This window comes from Papio anubis, chromosome 17 (assembly GCF_008728515.1).
Source record: "Papio anubis isolate 15944 chromosome 17, Panubis1.0, whole genome shotgun sequence".
Lineage (NCBI taxonomy): Eukaryota > Metazoa > Chordata > Mammalia > Primates > Cercopithecidae > Papio > Papio anubis.
Window position 1 is genome coordinate 58,203,614 of NC_044992.1, and position 19,389 is coordinate 58,223,002.

Here is a 19,389-nt window from a genome sequence, read left to right on the forward strand (position 1 = left end):
CAACATCAATGATGGGCCATGGAATTGTAGTGGATACAGAAAAATTTTCTGGCACTATGTAAACCCAGCATCAAGGATGCAAATTCAGTCCTATTGACCTGGAAGTCCATGCTTACTTCTGTATGGCAATGCTTCTCAAACTTGAAGATGCACAAGAACTATCTGGAAACTTTGTCATAAATGCAGAATTCTGGGTCATTCTTAACAATTCTGGGGCACAACACTTGTTCTTTGGAAAAAGCAGATAGGTCATAGTAATGGGGTAAGGGGTCTGTGGCCCATTCTATGAAAAATATTGTATTGCAGGTGTTTTACATGAAAGTGCTTGAGAGTAGGATTTATTTACTTGTTTATTTATGTATTTATTGAGATGGAGTCTCACTCTATTGCCCAGCTGGAATGTGGTGGCACAATCTCGGCTCACTGCAACCTCTACTTCCCAGGTTCAAGCAATTCTCCTGCCTCGGTCTCCTGAGTAGCTGGGATTACAGGCCCACATTACCATGCCCAGCTAATTTTTGTATTTTCAGTAGAGATGGGGTTTCACCATGTTGCCCAGGCTGGTCTCGGGCTCCTGACCTCAGGTGATCCGCCCACCTCCGCCTCCCAAAGTGCTGGGATTACAGGCGTGAGCCACCGCGCCCAGCTGAGAACAGGACTACACACAGGAAAAGTGGGATACCTAGACAATCGTTTATACTGTCAATTTCACAGCCATAAAATGATGATGTTCCAAATATTTGCATTTCTTAACCAGATGACATAACTAAAAGTAAGCTACCGTGAAGAGTAACACTGCAATGGCTGAGGCAATAAATTCAGTAGCTTTATTTTTTAATTTCCATTAGGTTCCTTGGATGAACAAGATACAAGTGTGACATTTTATGTGGAATCTGAAAACCACTTTAGCATGGCTTTACATCGGATGCATCAGTTTTCCAAAAAGCCAGAGAACTGTGTTCTGTTGGGGGAGAAAAAGATAAACATTCTAAGAGAAACAATCATTTCCTAAATGTGGTAAATAGCTAAGCCAAACCAAATACATTTTACAAGTATATAGAATACATGTGATTACGTGAATGAAATCATTTAGTGTGAGGTTTAAGTGATGGGAGAAAACATTAGGGAAATGATAAGACCCTCATTTTCTTTTTCTTTTTATTTTCTTTTTTTTTTTTTTAAGATAGAGTCTCGCCCTGTCGCCCAGGCTGGAGTGCAATGGCACAATCTCAGCTCACTGCAACCTCTGCCTCCCAGGTTCCAGCGATTCTCCTGTCTCAACCTCCTGAGTAGCTGGGACTACAGGCACATGCCACCATGCCTGGCTAATCTTTGTATTTTTAGTAGAGACCGGGTTTCACCATGTTGGCCAGGCTGGCCTCCTGACCTCAAGTGATCTGCCCGCCTCGGCCTCCCGAAGTGCTGGGATTACAGGTGTGAGCCACTGCACCCGGCCAAGACCCTCATTTTCAAGAGATAAAATTAGAGGTTCTATATACAGTGAAGACTTTTCTATAACAGTCAAGATTAAAGGGGAAAAAAACTGTATCAGCCCTTTATAGTACTGCATCTGTCTAAAGACCATAAGGGAGAAGACCCTGAAGAAATATATCAGTAAAGCTAAGACTTTTTCAATTATTCTTTTCTCGTATTTTTTCTACTGATTTTTATTTAAGCTTATTGTATTTTGCCATGTTTTGTATTTAACATCTCGCCGGGGCTCTGTTGTCTTTTGAACAACGGCAATTTATTCAGTGCATTTCTAACTATTCGTAATTAAAATTATGTTCCTCTATGTCATGCATATTTCTAATAATCAAACCAACCCCATGAGGTGGGTATTTTTAATCACTTATCATTCCCTTCTCTCCCACTAGCTGAACACTTCTCAGACTCCTCTCTTCTTAGCTTTGTCTGCTCCCTACTGTCCTCTCCCAGCTGCTAAAACAAGATTGTCAATGTTTTTGAAAGATTTCTAAACCTAGAGCCAACAACAGCTTCAGCCTCTGGCTGGTTCTTACTTCCTGGCATCAAAGACATTTAAACCCTAAATCTGAAACCTTAAAAGGTTAGCAGCTCTAAATGCTGGCCATTACACACTTCTTTACCTCACACAAACCTGGTATCATCTTCCTTAAAATATTTTGCTCTAATGGACATTTTGCTCTAATGGGTACTTTTCAAACTCTAGGAATTGCTGGAGAAAGGGGGATATATTAGATCTTTAGACCAATTATCACTGCCATGAGTTGTTTTGTAACTTGGGGTGAATTCTTTATAATGTGGGACCAAGATGAGGTAGATATTTTTATTATTCAATATTTGGTTCGTTACTATTCAAGCTCAACTTGGAATTACACAAGATGGCGTAATTCACCTCAGCATTCATTGAATAAAACCACAACCCTGAGTTTTACAGAAAAGAATTGGAAAAGAGGCTGGGCACGTAGCTCACGCCTGTAATTCCAGCACTTTGGGAGCCTGAGACAGGTGGATTGCTTGAGTTCAAGGGTTCAAAACCAGCCTTGGCAACATGGCGTAATCTCTTCTCTAATAAAAATATAAAAAAATAGCCGGACACGGTGGTGTGTGCATGTAATCCCAGCTACTCAGAAGGCTGAGGTGAAAGGATCACTTGCCCAGAAAGTCAAGGCTGCAATGAGATGTGATCACACCACTGCACTTCAGCCTGGGTGACGGTGAGACCCTGTCTCAATAATAATAATAATAATTTTAAAAAGGCCAGGCGCGGTTGCTCATGCTTGTAATCTCAGCACTTTGGGAGGCCGAGGCAGGCGAATCACGAGGTCAGGAAATCGAGACCATCCTGGCTAACAGGGTGAAACCCCGTCTCTACTAAAAATAATGAAAAATTAGCCGGGCATGCTGGCATGTGCCTAGTCTCAGTTACTCAGGGGAGGCTGAGGCAGGAGAATGGAACCCAGGAGGCGGAGCTGCAAGTGAGCAGAGATCGCCCACTGCACTCCAGCCTGGGCGCAGAGTGAGACCCTCCGGGCCTCTCAAAAAAAAAAAAAAAAAAAAAAAAGAATTGGAAAGGAAAATTCAAGTGGGGACACCATCTGGAGCTCACTGCTTCATATCATTGTTTCTCCCTCTCACCCCTCTTTTTAAAAATCCAGTGGCCAAATTCATCTGGGTTTTGTTCATTTGTTTGTTTGTTTGTGTTTTTGTTTTGAGACAGAGTTTCATTGTATTGCCCAGGCAGGAGTGCAATGATGCGATCTTGGCTCACTGCAACCTCTGCCTCTCAGGTGCAAGCGTTTCTCCTGTCTCAGTCCCCTGAGTAGCTGGGATTACTGGTACCCGGCACCACACCAACTAATTTTTGTATTTTTAATAGAGACAGGGTTTCACCATTTTGGCCAGGCTGCTCTCAAACTCCTGACCTCAGGTGATCCACCCCGCTCAGCCTCCCAAAGTGCTGGGATTACAGGCGTGAGCCACCATGCCTGGCCTCATCTGGTTTTTGACAATCATTATATAACAAGGCTCTGATTATGATGAGGGGCAAGTGGGAGTCCTAGCTAAACATTCCAATGTAGACTTACCCTTGAAGCATTTGGGGACTTCAATAGTGCCATCTATACACTGAGCATCCTCCGTATAGCTACACTTCTTTTCCTTATTTTTGCAGAAGAAAGAAACTTTATCACCATGCAGCATTCCATTCTTAAATTTTTCCTGAATCTTTACTCTCTCTCCTTGGTACACCACAGTGGCCCTTTTCACAGGTACTTTACAAGATGCTGAAAGAGAGAATACTTGTAATCAGGACTTAAGAGTTCAGGAAATCTTTCTGAAAGAGAGTTTAGCATTTGAAACAGTAGATGAGTACACCTACACAAATTGGTCAAGGCAAGAAAAATCCAAGAATGTACATAGTAAGTAATGGTAATATGATTGCTAATTGTAGTTCTCTATCAATAGAACCATTACTCACAGCTTCCAGGATGGCCTTCTCTTCCCCTACAGTAGCCACAGAAGGTCAGAACAGAAGCATCAGAGCCTTCATTTCAGTGGAAAAAAAATACAAAAAACTTCTAACAGATATTGACATTTCATGTAAGCCTACACTGCCCTCTCGGATTGCATTCATTAAGCAGGTGCATCTATCCACCAGCCACTGCAAGTGTTGGCTGATAACAGCTCATAAATACTCTGAAAAATTGCCTTCAGCCATAGGGAAGCCACCTCTCCCTGGAAGTTGTGCAAACCACCCCCATCGCCACCCTCAGGGTCAGGGAAGGGAGCAGCTCAAAGCCAATGACTGATGAGGAAATATAAAAAACAGGTCCCTTGGCCGGGCGCAGTGCCTCTCGCCTGTAATCCCAGCACTTTGGGAGGCCGAGGCAGGCGGATCACAAGGTCAGCAGATCAAGACCATCCTGGCTAACATGGTGAAACCTCATCTCTACTAAAAATACAGAAAATTAGCCGGGCGTGGTGGCGGGCGCCTGTAGTCCCAGCTACTCGGCAGGCTGAGGCAGGAGAATGGCGTGAACCCGGGGGACGGAGCTTGCAGTGAGCAGAGATCCGGCCACAGCACTCCAGCCTGGGCGGCAGAGCGAGACTCCGTCTCAAAAAAAACAGGTCCCCTTGGGTTTCAGTGGGATTAACTCAAGGGTGGAATTCACACTCCAGAGCTCAGTGGGATCAAACTGAACCTCATTTTAGCAGAGACCACAATTCTTCCTGGCTTGGCAGCATTAGCATCACCAGGGAACTTGGCATAAATGCAAATATTCAGGCCCCCTCCCAGATCTACCAAATCAGAAACTCTGAGAGTGGAGCTCAAAAATCCTGTGTTAAAACAAGCCTTCCAGGTGTTGCTGATCCACAGCGAAGTTTGAGAACCGGTGCCTTACCCTCTCAAATCTGCCTCACTCTTTCTTCTCCTGAGACACTCACTAAATCAACCGTATTCAAATCCCTGTCTCAGGCTCTGCTTCTATGGAACTATAACCTAAGATGCTAGTTATTTGTCATCTTGCCTGCTGCCCCAGAGTTCCTCTTTCTGCTTAAACTGTCCAGCCATAGTGACCTGAGCAGAGTTCTAATGCTAGGCTGTTCTTTGCTTAAGCATGACACTAATGGGATCAAGGGTAGACACCTAACTCAAAAGGAACCAGCATCTCCAGGAAAAGATGCCAGTTGGTGATGAATCCTTTAACTGAGAGGGTCTGGTGTATATCAAGCCATGTTCAAGATGAATAAGCAGAGAGACAGAGATGGGAGAGGCCATTGAGATATGGAAAAAGTAGGAATAGTTCCTGCCTTTCAGTTCCAATCTTCAAGAGTATCAGTTGTATTTCATTTCCTCATCTTCAATACCCACGTGATCGACTTGCCTGTTGCCTCCTTATAATATCCCCAATTTCCTTGAACTCGAATGTGTGGTTGGTTTTTGCAATGAGAAGAGCCTTGGCTAGGCAGAGCACAAAAAGAGGTGGGCGTGGTGGCTCACATCTGTAATCATTCGAACCTGGGAGGTGAAGGCTGCAGTGAACTGAGATTCCACCATTACACTCCAGCTAGGCAACAGAGTGAGACTCCATCTCAACAAAAAACAAACAAAAAAAAGAATCCATGTGTCTACAATAATACTAAAAAATGGTGGACAGAAGAAAAGCTCTTCTCTATAGAAGCTGAGGCAGGTCAGGAGTTCACCTGAGGTCAGGAGTTCAAAATCAGCCTGGCCAACATGGCAAAGCCCCGTCTCTATTAAAAATACAAAAATTAGCCAGGAGTGGTGGTGGGCACCTGTAATCCCAGCTACTCGGGAGGCCGAGGTAGGAGAATCACTTGAACCTGGGAGGCAGAGGTTGCAGTGAGCCGAGATTGTGCCAATGCATTCCAGCCTGGGTGACAGAACAAGACTCCATCTCAAAAAAATAAATAAATAAATAAAAGATGCTCAGAGGCAAAGACTTAAAAGCAAATAAAGAAAGCCCACATTGGCCGGGCGCGGTGGCTCAAGCCTGTAATCCCAGCACTTCGGCGCCAAGACGGCGGATCACGAGGCTGCAGATCAAATCATCCTACAAGTGGTAAAACCCCGCCCCTACCTCAAAAATAATGGAAACCAGCCAGGCGAGGTGGCGGTGCCTGTAGTCCCATACCGGGAGGCTGAGGCAGGAGAATGGCGCGTGGAACCTGAGGCTGAGCTTCAGGCAGCCAGATCAGCCCCACTGCACTCCAGGCTGGTGATGAGTGAGACTCCGCCTCAAAAAAAAAAAAAAAAAAAAAAGAAAGCCCACACGATCTCCCACCATATCACCAATGCTTACAAAGGATCTGTTTATTTCATCCTGTTTAAAGTCAAGCATGCTTCCTAAGCATGAGGCTTCCCCAGGTACATGTGAGTCCTGAAGTCACCTGCCAGCAGTTTCCTAGCCAGTCTGAGCAACAAGTGGAAAAGTATTGGAACAAGAAAATAGCAAGTAAAGGTGACCCACTGTATCAATTCAGAGATCTTATAGGACCTCGCCTATATTTCCATACCTTTACAACTTGGCATGGCAGACCAGTTTCCCAGTTTGGTACATTCTATTTCTTCTGGGCCATCCAGGGAATATCCATCATGGCAGCCAAATGTGGCTTTATCCTTGTAATAAAGTACTGGTTTTGCAGGATAGTTCACAAATCCATTGTCTGGTCTTAATGGGAATGGGCATTTTACTTCTAAAACATTTATTCAATAAGACATATTAGTAATAAATAGTAGTGCTATCCAATAGTCATGAAATAGTCACATTCTTGTCTCTGTCACACCACTGAATCACTGGGTGTTCCTGCAACTGCAAGCAACTTATAGTTACCTTGTGCTTAATTCTGTCCCCACTCCTCTTATATTCGTGGTACCCTGGATATTAAAAAAGAAACAACCACACTTTGAAAGTAAATTAATGAGACTTCACTAAGTTCTCCGGGTTTTCACATATAATCATAAGGTATTATTTACTGCAAACGTCATCTTTACACAGTCTAAGATGGTGGGTTTGAAAGAAGAAAAGCAAAGTCTATTTCTAACAAACCATAAAATTAAAATGTAAAGACTGAACCCTCCCCCCATACACACTTAGTACACCATTATTTGGCTTTAAAATAGTAAATCTTATTGTTATTCAATTCAGAGTATGCAAGAAGCCATCATGAAATATGTCAGAGAAAAATGGTGCTGCTTCTTGGCCTCCTTAAGATCTTCAACAGTAGAGGTCCAAACCCACATCCTTATGAGCTGCAGTGCGAGAAAAGCAAAGCTGGAGCCAGGAGCACAATATTCTCAGAGGTAGTTTAAGGAGGTAATTAAGCGTACAAACTCCAGAGTCAGAATGCTTGGCTCAATTTTGGTTCTGCCACACATTAAATAAAAAAGAATTCATGTGGCCAGGCACAGTGGCTCACTTCGGTAATCCCAGCACTTTGGGAGGCTGAGGTGGATGCATCACTTGAGGTCAGGAGTTAGAGACCAGCCTGGCCAACATGACAAAACTCCATCTCTACTAACAAAAATTAGCCGGGTGTGGTGGCATGCGCCTGTAATCCCAGCTACTCAGGAGGCTGAGGCAGGAGAATCACTCGAACCCTGGGGGTGAAGGTTGCAGTGAGCTGAGATTGCATCATTACACTCCAGCCTGGGCAACAGAGTGAGACTCCACTCAAAAAAAGAAAAAAAAAAAAATCCATGTGTCTATAATAATACTAAAAAATGGTGGATGGAGGCAAAGCTCTTCTCTATAGAGGGAAGCCGGTGAATAAATGTAGAAGGAAAGATAGAATTAGAAAGTCACCATTTTCAGCCACCAATGTCATAATTGACAGATTCAAGGATCACCGTTGGATTCTACGATGACTGCCCAACAGTGGATATTCGCATGGTTTCAAAGCATCACCCACAGGTTGCTTACTAATTCCAAAGAAAAAGCAGTGCCTTTACCAAAAGATGATCTAGGACACCTCACCTAAGGATCAAGCTAAGCATGGCCAATGGTGAAACAGCTGACACTATGTGCCTCCTGGTGTCCTGATGCGACAGAATGTATTCTTTTTTTTTTTTTTTTTGAGATGGAGTCGCACTCTGTCACCCAGGCTGGAGTGCAGTGGCACAATCTCAGCTCACTGCAACCTCCGCCTCCTGGGTTCCAGTGATTCCCCTGCCTCAACCTCTTGAGCAGCTGGGATTACAGGCACCTGCCACCATGCCCGGCTAATTTTTCTATTTTTAGTACAGACAGGGAGGGTTTCACCATATTGGCCAGGCTGGTCTTGAACTCCTGACCCCGTGATCCACCTGACCTGCCTCGGCCTCCCAAAGTACAGAATGTATTCTTAACAATAATATTTAACATGAATCTAATCATGAGGTAATAACCAATCAAGTTCACATTACAGAACATTCTAAAAGACAACTAGCCTGTACTCTTCAAAAATGTCAATGAAAGACAACAAAAGACACAAGGGCTTATTCTTAATTACAGAAGACTAGGCTCACACCTGTAATCCCAGCAGTTTGGGAGTCCAAGGCGGGTGGATCATTTTAGTTCAGGATTTTGAGACCAGCCTGGCCAACATGGTGAAACCCATCTCTACTAAAAATAAAAAAATTAGCTGGGCGTGATGGCAGGCACCTATAATCCCAGCTACATGGGAGGCTGAGGCAGGAGAATTGCTCGAACCTGGAAAGTAGAGGTTGCAGTGAGCCGAAATCGCACCACTGCACTCCAGCCTGGGTGACAGAGCGAGACAGCATTTCAAAATAATAATAATTATTATTATAGGAGACTAGAGAGACATGACAACTAAAGATGTGATTCTTGATCAGATCCTGCATAAAACAAAATTCATGTATAAGAGATACTTCTGGGTCAACTGGGAAAATTTGCATCTGAGATAAATGTTGCATGATATTGTTGTTAATTGTTTATGTTATCAGAATTGTTTGGATTATTATTGTTAATAATCCAAAACATATTAAGTGATGATATAAAATGTCCTTGTTCTTAGTATATTCATGTTGAAGTCTTTATGGGCAAGTGTCATAATATATACAACTTATTTTCAGATGATGCAAGAAATAAAAAGGATCTTTCTATGGAGAAACAGAGAGAAAAATGTCACAACATATTAACAGTTGATACGTCTAGGTGAAATACTGAAAAAAAAAAAAAAGGGAACCTACTTTTTAGGATTTGGGAGAATAAAGTCAGATGACACATATGTAGCAGGAGACCAGTGCCTGGCCCATAGTTGAGTGCCCAGAAGGGTGCAAGTTACTACTGTTGTTAGTAGCTTCTCCATGCTGAAAATCACTTATGTTTTGACTCATTCACTGGATATCTGTAATATCTACCACTGGATAAGTTAATAGTCATGAGAATAACTCTTGGCCGGGAGCAGGGGTTCACACCCGTAATCCCAGCACTTTGAGGGGCCAACACAGGCAGATCACTTGAGGTCAGGCATTTCAGACCAGCCTGATGATCAGGGTGAAACTCCATCTCTACTAAAAATACAAAAATTAGCCGGGAGTGGTGGCGGGCACCTGTAGTCCCAGCTACTCGGGAGGCTGAAGCATGAGAATCGCTTGAATCTAGGAGGTGGAGGTCGCAGTGAGCCAAAATTGCCCCACTACACTCCAGCCTGGGTGACAGAGTGAGACTCTATCTCAAAAATAAACAAAACAAAACAAACAACCAAAAAAAACTCTTTGTGCACATGAGAAACTCTGTAATTTATCTGTTATGCAACTGACAAACTTAAAGATAGCAATGACAGGTCAAGTTAAAGGAGAAAGAATTTCCATAATTTCTTAAAAATCAAATATTTCTGTGATTCTTAAACTTGGGTAGAGATTTTTAAAATGTATAACAATCAGACTGCAACCCAGGCATTACCTTCATCTCTTAGGACTCTCCAATTTCACCCACGAACTTCACCCAGAAAAGAACTTTACCAGACTCGCTGAAATGTTCAGCTGTCCACGGAGACATCCTGCCTTTCGTGCCTCCCCCATGTGAGGTATGCCTTCTCCTCATTCTCTACGCCTCCTCCAAGGCCTATTTCAAAGGTCACCACCTATGGGAAGCTGTCCCAGGCAGCTCCAGACAGTTAACTGCATTATTTGTAATTCCCTTGCGTCAGAAGCCAGGTCTCATTCACCTGGAATCCCCAGTGCCCAGCACACTGCCTGGCATATGGTAGATGCTCAATAAACAGCAGTTGAATGAGTTCGTTGGAAACATTCCATGATAGTCAGAATTTTCAATACCTTTCACAAATGGGATCTTGCCCCACCATACATATTTTGTCTTATTGCACTTACCCCTGCATTCTGGTAATTTAGTCCAATTTCCATGGGTTGTGCAGGTAATTGTATCATTTCCAAACATCGCATGTTGTGGCAAACATTCAAAAACTGCTGTGTCCTGATAGAACGAATTGTTTCCAGCTGATGGCTTATAAACACGAAGTGTTGCAAACATAGGTACGGATGGTGGAGGGCAGGTGATGGCTAGGAAAAGAAAGAACTATCATTTCTATGAAAATAGTTAAGGCTTTTAAATATACTCTTTCCATAAAGAAAAAAAAACTCTAAGGATAAACTTGAGAAAATGCAAACTGATCAAATTACCAGGGTAAAAATAGTCAATTGTGGATGTGTAATAGGAAAACATGACCTGCCAGGCACGGCAGCTCACGCCTTTAATCCCAACACTTTGGGAGGCTGAGGCGGGCAGATCACTTGAGGTCAGGAATTTCAGACCAGCCTGGCCAACATGGTGAAACCCTGCCTCTACCAGAAATACAAAAATGAGCCAGGCATGGAGGTGTGTGCCTGTGGTCCCAGCTACTCCAGAGGCTGAGGCAGGAGAATCACTTGAACCTGGAAGGCCGAGGCTGCAGTGAGCCAAAATCGCACCACTGCACTCCAGCCTGGGAAACAGAGAGAGACTCTGTCTCAGAAAAAAAAGAAAGAAAGAAAGAAAAATAAAGAAAAAAGAAAAGAAAATATGACCCTCAAATCAGATGTCCAAACCAGTCAAAACACCAAAAAATTAAGGAAATTTAAGTCTTGCCACCAATAATTTGTCTTTTGCAACAACGCAATGGTTAGGTTTTATAAAATCTTTTATTCAAATACTACCTTGGAAGATGCTTCTGGAAGGCAGAATTTGTCCCTCAGTGCTGAGGGACCATCCTAAAATAATGGCTGATGACAGCAACTTTGTACATAGTTGTTTGGGAATGAATTCCATTACCAGTTCAGTCTGTTTCTCTTGAATACCTCTCTGCTTTTGGACTCTTGGTATGGATGGAGCTTATCCAAGTAGCTTCAGGAACCCAGAGAGATAGTAGTGGCTTGTCACCCTGACCTGAGTACTATGGAGCTTCAGCAAGTTATACTAGCATGAAAGAAGATGGTGTTGACCAAAGTATGATTTACTTTGAATTCTCTGGATCCCTGCTGCTCAAAGTGTGGTCCAGGGGCTAGCAGCACAGGCATAGCCTGGGAAAATATCTTGTTGGAAATATAGAAGCTCAGACCCCGCCACAGGTGCCTGAATGAGAATCTATATTTTAACAAGATGCCCAGAAGATTCATATGTACATTCAAGTATGAGAAATACTCATTTAAATTAGATTAAAGCTAAAGTAGTCTTTCTCTCTATAACCCTTTTGGAAAGTTAGTTTATGGCTAGGCACCGTGGCTCACGCCTGTCATCCCAGAGCTCTGAGAGGCTGAGGCAGGAAGGTTGCTTGAAACCCAGAGTTCAAGACCAGTCTGGGCAACAAAGCAAGACCCTGTTTCCACAAAAATTGTTTTAAATTAGCCAGATCTGGTGGCGCTCATCTATAATCTCAGCTGCTCAGGAGACTGAAAGGATCACTTGGCCCCAGGAGTTCAAAGTTACAGTGAGCTGTGATCACACCACTGCACTCCAGCCTGGGCAACTGAGCAAGACTCTGTCTCTAAATAAAGAAGCAAATTTACATAATCAGTATAAATCTGTTTTAAATTAAAACTATAGGAACCATGGTGATTCCTACTGCTGAGTGAAAATTTTTACTTAATGTATCCTTTAAAAACTTTTGCTTTTTGGCCGGGCGCGGTGGCTCAAGCCTGTAATCCCAGCACTTTGGGTGGCCGAGACGGGCGGATCACGAGGTCAGGAGATCGAGACCAGCCTGGCTAACACGGTGAAACCCCGTCTCTACTAAAAAATACAAAAAACTAGCCGGGCGAGGTGGCAGGCGCCTGTAGTCCCAGCTACTCAGGAGGCTGAGGCAGAAGAATGGCGTAAACCCGGGAGGCGGAGCTTGCAGTGAGCTGAGATTCGGCCACTGCACTCCAGCCCAGGCGACAGAGCAAGACTCCGTCTCAAAAAAAAAAAAACAAAAAAAAAACTTTTGCTTTTGTTTGTTCAGGTTTTCGTAAACAATTATTTATTTGAAATTGCTTTACTTTCCACTTGCTCTTTTTTTTTGAGGAGGAGGAGGAGTTTCACTCTTGTTGCCCAGGCTGGAGTGCAATGGCGCGATCTCGGTTCACCACCACAACCTCTGCCTTCTGGGTTCAAGTGATTCTCTTGCCTCAGCCTCCCAACTGGCTGGGATTACAGGCATGTGCCACCACGCCCAGTTAATTTTATATTTTTTAGTAGAGACAGAGTATCTCCATGTTGGTCAGGCTGGTCTTGAACTCCTGACCTCAGGTGATCCACCCTCCTCGAACTCCCAAAGTGCTGGGATTACAGGCATGAGCCACTGCACCCAGCCTCCACTTGCTTTTGCTAAGGACAGACGTACTGACATGTTGAAGAACTATAACTAGTATTGTAATGCCTGGGTCTCCTGGTCAAAGATGTATAAATCACAAGTTGGGGAACATAAGAATGTCCTTCCCTACATAAGCAAAGCCTAGAGATGACTCTGACAGCTTAGCTGAAGGTCCTCTGAAAAAACATCACTGCTTTTTAGAAGAATGCCAATCAGCTCCTAGAATGCAAGCCCCTTTGATGGGCTCTTAGCTTACTGTGAGGGTGACTTTCCTCTGCGTCTCGCCTGTCACTAGGCTTACTCTCTGAAGGCAGAGCTGTCTCCTTTGTCCTTGCAGCCTCAGTGCTAACAAGAGGATCCAGCATACAGTAGATCCTCAATTCATGTTTACTGAATAAGTGAATAAATGAATGAAGTTCCAGAGTGGGAGGAAGATGTTTGTTTGATCTCACTGTTTGCAGAAGTTCCCCTAGTTAAGTGGTGACCGTCCCTGATAGACCAATGCCACACATATCCAAGCCTCTTCCAAAGCACTATGAGAGCACTGGAGTCAACACACCCAGCAAAAACTGGCTTGGATAGAGTAATGACCACCAGGTGGAGAATACAGAATGTGTTTGTGCGTAAAATGCTTCCCTTCTGTCATTCCAAAGTGGTTGTTTCATCTTCTACAGCAAGATACCAGGACAAATATCCCCCACAAGGGTGACCATTCATCTCATTGAGCTGCGACTGAAGAGGGTGCAGATGTGAGACTTTCAGTGCTAAAACCAGGAAGGTTCTGGGCAAACCAGCTGATCACCCTCCCCATAGACTTACGAGCACAGACAGGAATCCCTGGGCTCCATTGTCCTTCCTCAGTGCACTTGGCAGAATTAGCGCCATTCAGATAAAACCTGCAAAAGGAAAATTCAATCTATCAAGGAGTAAAATAATCCATCACTGACATCTCAACTATCTTCTCCATTGAGCATTGCTTCATATTAATGCTACTGACTTCTTTTCCATTGTGTAATGCTCTCTTCCTGACGATCTTAGCACTCATCTATGGCTCATGGAGTCTCCCAACCAATGATGCAGGTGAATCACTGCAGGGTTCCACAGCTGGTGAGTGGAGAAGCCAAATCCCTAAATCCCTCATCTTTAGAGAGCTGGCCAAGATTACTGCTTCTTATATAAAGCAAAGAACCATCTCTTTTTCAGGATGACAAAAGTGAACCAAACTGAGTAATCTTCACTGTTCATTTTCTTCCAGTCTACTGACACCAGTGAATAAAAACAATGCAGTCTATTTGCAATGAAAATATAACATTCTGACTGGGTACTTTGGCTCATGCCTGTAATCCCAGCACTTTGGGAGGCCAAGATGGGTGGATCACTTGAGCCCAAGAGTTTGAGTCTGGGCAATGTGGCAAAACCCCAGTTTCTACAAAAGTCACCAGGTCATGGTGGTGTGTGCCTATAGTCCCAGCTACTTGAGAGGTAGAGGTAGAAGGAAGGATTCAAAAGGATTCAACCCAGGAGTTCAAGGCTGCAGTGAGCCATGGATTTATGCAACTGCACTCTATCTAGCCTGAGCGACAGAGCAAGATCCTGTTAAAAAGGAAGGAAGGAAGGAAAAGAGATAAAAAGCATCCGGCGTCAATGCAAGGCGGACGAACACGCATACGCATCAAGTCAATCGGCATCATCATCATTCATCAGTATCATCCATCATTCCATCGGCATCCATCATCATCATCATCCTAATCTCCCTGGTCGAATCTCAAAATAAATCTGGATCCAAGTCAAGTCCATTCATCTCTCCGTCGTCCATCCATCCATCCATCAAATCATCAGTCGTCATCGTTCTCAATCTATCTCTAGGGAAAACAAAACAAAGTCAGTCGATCCTGAATATAAAACAAAGGTCCCTAATCATCAAATCAATCCCTCGATAAATTATCTATCATTATTTCATTTCGGCGGCGGGCAGGCTAAGCGGCGGCAAAAGAAAACGTGAAGGCGGAAGGGAAGGAAGGAAAAAGATCTTTGCAAAAGAAAAGAAAGAAAGAAAGAAAGAAAGAAAGAAAATGTAACATTCTGTCTTTGAAGCCAGTTTTTTAAAGTCATTTGTTACCAGACCCATTGGTAAACTGGTGTTTCAGATGAAAGGTGTGTATTTCTCTCTCATATGTAGTATTCCTTAACCTCCAATCCCAGTAGAAACTTACCCTAATGGATAGCCAATGTGCTCTCAATAATGTCACAGGGGTGCCTTTGCTCCCTACGAGTCTGTGTCCACCGTACGTGATTGCCTCCTTTTGCTCCCAGATGAGTCTGTAATCCCAGCATTTTGGGAGGCCAAGATGGGTGGATCACTTGAGCCCAAGAGTTTGAGTCTGGGCAATGTGGCAAAGCCCCCAGTGTGGCAAAACCACCATAAGTGATTGCTTCCTGGGGATGTGGTACTGCATTGCATTCTCCATCGTCACACTCCCAACCTTCTCCATAGAATTCTCTTCTATAGACTGTCAGGTTGGTCAATCAAATTAGCCTCATAACTAAAGCCCATGTCTTATTCCTAAAGTATTTTAACCCTATCCAAGATTTGGCCCAGAGATCATATGGAATTATCATCCAGGTTCAATTATTTTAATGTACCTCCTCTGATAGGTAATTAATCAGGAGCAGAAGAATCAGATACAGTGGTGACTATGTATTTCATTAGTCGTTATGTTCTCTAATCCTTACCCCACCCTCAACGCTACTGATATTAAAAGCAGGACTAAAATCGATTTGCATGTGGCAAGTCCAACCTAAAGGCTGAAAACAAAATATGGACCAGTCCTGATGTTTAGCTTAAGGATATAAAAATGCGCTCAGTCTGTTAACTGCTTAGTTCCATGAAAGTTCTTACCCAGTATTACAAGAAAAATTGATGGTGTTGGGATATTCAAAAGTTGTATAGCGTACTGCTCCATTTTCTAAGATTCCAGCAAAAGGACATACTCTGGCTGTGATATAAAGATTTTTAAAATGTTACTTTTGTTTGGGTTTAAAAAAAAATAAAACAGGTAAATTTCTGTTTATAAAATTTTTCATTAAATAAATCATATAAATTCATTTTCATCCTTTGGTTCAATAACTTTGCTGGTAACTATTCTAAGAAAGCAATTCAATATAAGACAAGTGATTTACGTGCCAAAGTGTTCATTACACTGTTTCTCCTAATAACGACATTTGGATGGGCGGGGAGCAGTGGCTCACACCTGTAATCCCGGCACTTTGGGAGGCGGAGGAGGGTGGATCACTTGAGGTCAGGAATTTGAGACCAGCCTGGCCAACACGGTGAAACCCCGTCTCTACTAAAAATACAAAAGTTAGCCAGGCGTGATGGTGGGCACCTGTAGTCCCAGCTACTCTGGAGGCTGAGGCAGAAGAATAACTTGAACCCAGGAGGCAGAGGTTGCAGTGAGCCAAGATGGCACCACTCCACTGGGCAACACAGTGAGACTCCGTCTCCAAAAAAAAAAAAATTGGACAGTCTAAGGGTTCACTATCAGGGGACTGTTTTAATTAATCACGGCAAATCAACAGTTGAACTATTATGTAGCCAATAAAATATGAATTGTGAAATTTGTGGAGATATAATTTTTATGATATGCTGATGAAAATAGAAAAATACAAAATTGTATTACTCTCTGCAAAAATGCAAAAATATACGCATGGAAAATTTTTTAAAAATGAAATTGTAAGTGTTCCAGAGTTATAGCTGATTTTTTTTTTTTTTTTTTAACAGAGTCTCACTCTGTTGCCCAGGCTGGAGTGTAGTGGCACAATCTTGGCCCACTACCACCTCTGCCTCCCAGGTTCAAGTGATTCTTCTGCTTCAGCCTCACGATTAGTCGGGACTACAGGCATGTGCCACCATGTCCAGCTAATTTTTGTATTTTTGGTAGAGACGGGGTTTCACCATGTTGGCCAGGCTGGTCTTGAACTCCTGACATCAGGTGCTCCACCCACCTCAGCCTCCCAAAGTGCTGGGATTACAGGCATGAGCCACCGCACCTGGCCCTGACTTAAAGAAAAATTTATCCTAATGATGTTAAAGTGACTTTTTATTAAAAATTATGTTTAGACTCTTTAAACAAATAGCATAGTAAAATCAACTTGCATGAAGATGCATAACTTTGACAAAGGTCCTGTTCGTATAACCAAAATCACCAGAGCCCAGATAGGTCCATACATCTATTTTTACTGCTTAACTTCTACATATAATTGAATTTACCATAAATTCAATCTGGTTGATTGCATGATACCTGACTGTAAAGAATAATGCTAGCATGATATCATAGAACCATGTTCTGAGAAATAAATAAAAGCAACCATTTACAATAAAGCCATAGTGAGATTTATATGTTTTACATTATATTATTGATGTAATTTAACATACTTTCTTGTATTTTATTACAATGTGATATATACATAATGTAGATGAAATTTGTATTCATTTCAGTAACTATTAAGTCTGCTTTCATTTTCAGGTGAAGTCCAAAGATATGAGGATTCCCCAAATTTTGTTTTTCCAAATGTCTCTTTGCCATCAGTTGACGTTTCAAAGCCTCTCCACCAGTCTTTTAACTTCTGTAGTGTTTCTCCTTTTGTCACACCAGATCTCATTTTTAAACCTCCCCTAGTTCCTGGCAATGATCTTCTCCTCTCCTATCAATAGCACCTATTACCCTTACTCTCTTTGCACAGAGAAACTCCCCAAGACCGTCTCATTTCTCTCCAACCTGCCTTTCTGCAACGTCTACTGGCCCTCTGCACTCTGAGCATGATGAGGTAGCTTATTCCTCCAAAATACCCAGAATCCAAATGAGGGGAGAGAATGTGAGAGAAGGTGCTGACTTACGTGTACATTTCAGAGTGTTGATGGGCCACATTCCTGTGAGAGGGCAGATAAACCGTCTCATCCCTCCCCGGGACACATAGCCCGGCTTGCAGGAATACGTAATCTCCTCTCCTGGCTGATAGAATGTTTTTAATGGGACCACTATGGAAAAGGGTAAATCATCTGGCTTGGGACAGGCTGAAAGAGGACACAAAGCAGATGGTTAACAAATCTCTATTTGCATTTTAAAGTTTAGCTAAGCCCACAAATGAAAAATGTGTGCACTGTTACCAATTATAAGTATATCGAGTTCCACGCCAAATACCTCATATACACTATCTCATCTAATCCCCTCAACAACCATTTGAAGGAGGTATTATAATTATCCCCATTTTACAAGTCAGTATGCTGAGGCTTAAGTTGGCTACATATCTTACAGAGGAGCTTTACACACAGCAATATTAAAGAATCCGTTTCAATCCAGTCTCTCCAGCACCCACTCTAAAGAGAATTTAGTTATCAGCCGGGCGCGGTTGCTCACACCTGTAATCCCAGCACTTTGGGAGGCTGAGGCGGGTGGATCACGAGGTCAGGAGATCGAGACCATCCTGGCTAACACGGAATACAGTACCAGTCGGTGGCTGGGAACCAGCCACCGGGAGGCTGAGAGCGATACGAGGCAGGCTCTGAGGCGGAGCTTGCAGTGAGTCGGCATTGCCCCACCCCAAGCACTCCAGCCTACGCGGATAGAGCTTGTGACCGGCCTCAAAAAAAAAAAAAAAAAAAAAAAAAAAAAAAAGAATTTATTTATTGTTATTATTATTATTTTAGACTGAGTTTCACTCTTGTTGCCCAGGCTGGGGTGCAATGGCGGGACCTCGGCTCACTGCAACCTCCGCCTCCCGGGTTCAAGCGATTCTCCCGCCTCAGACTCCCGAGTAGCTGGGACTACAGGCGCCCGCCATCATGCCCGGCTAATTTTTGTGTTTTTAGTAGAGACGGTGTTTCACCATGGCCAGGCTCATCCTGACCTCAGGTGATCCACCCGCCTTGGCCTCCCAAAGTGCTGAGATTACAGGCATGAGCAACCACGCCCGGCCTAGTTATCATTATTGACCCCTGACATATACTAGGGGGTTGGATATATTAATTATTTTTTCAAAAGCAAAAAGTACTTACTCCGTCCTGCAAGAGCAACATGGCAGAGAAAACTCGAGAACAAGATGAGCACTGGAGAAATCATTGTGGATGATTCACACTGGTACCACTGAAGTGGTTTTCCTCTGCTAAAAAGACAGAGCCAAATATGAAAGCGCTTAAACATTAACCATTTTCTGGTGTACTTTTATCTTTGTAAATAGAAGATAAAGTAGCATGATTTGAATGGAACTCTGAGACCCACATTCTTTAATCATTTACTCTCCATTTGCGTGGCTCTGTTATGAAATCTTTGGGAGATGGTTTCTGTCTTCATAACGTTTTTGTTAATGGCACAAAACAGTTCATTATTGCTTTTGACAGAAACTTGGTGTTTCCTGGGTTGCCTGGACTTCTCATTGTCCATCTTTTGTTTTGTGTATGTTGTAGTTGGAACACCAAAAGATCGAAGCTCCTGTTTCACTCACAGCCTTGGCGTATAAACTTTGGACAAACACCTACTCTCCGTTCTCTGTCTCCACCTCTCTAAAATGATGTTCCAGTTTTCAGATATATAA

General features: G+C 43.0%; 1 protein-coding gene across 1 annotated transcript; it reads right to left on the reverse strand.

Moving 5' to 3' along the window:
- Positions 1 to 805: 805 nt before the first annotated feature.
- APOH (apolipoprotein H) lies at positions 806 to 18,981 on the reverse strand. Its single transcript, XM_031657719.1, has 8 exons — positions 18,854 to 18,981; positions 17,696 to 17,872; positions 15,698 to 15,794; positions 13,618 to 13,694; positions 10,343 to 10,531; positions 6,523 to 6,702; positions 3,570 to 3,767; positions 806 to 961 (listed from the first exon to the last, which is right to left on the reverse strand). The coding sequence occupies exons 1-8, from the start codon at positions 18,915 to 18,917 to the stop codon at positions 906 to 908; spliced, it is 1,038 nt and encodes a 345-aa protein (XP_031513579.1). The 5' UTR covers positions 18,918 to 18,981; the 3' UTR covers positions 806 to 905.
- Positions 18,982 to 19,389: the final 408 nt, after the last annotated feature.

Bases quoted from the DNA above. Each gene is read 5' to 3' on its own strand.
- APOH (XM_031657719.1), bottom strand. From the start codon at position 18,917: ATGATTTCTCCAGTGCTCATCTTGTTCTCGAGTTTTCTCTGCCATGTT. The intron at 6,703-10,342 runs GTAAGTGCAATA...TAAATGTTTTAG, and splicing joins TAAATTACCAGAATGCAGGG to AAGTAAAATGCCCATTCCCA. The intron at 3,768-6,522 runs GTATGGAAATAT...TCTCTCTTTCAG, and splicing joins TGCCATGCCAAGTTGTAAAG to CATCTTGTAAAGTACCTGTG.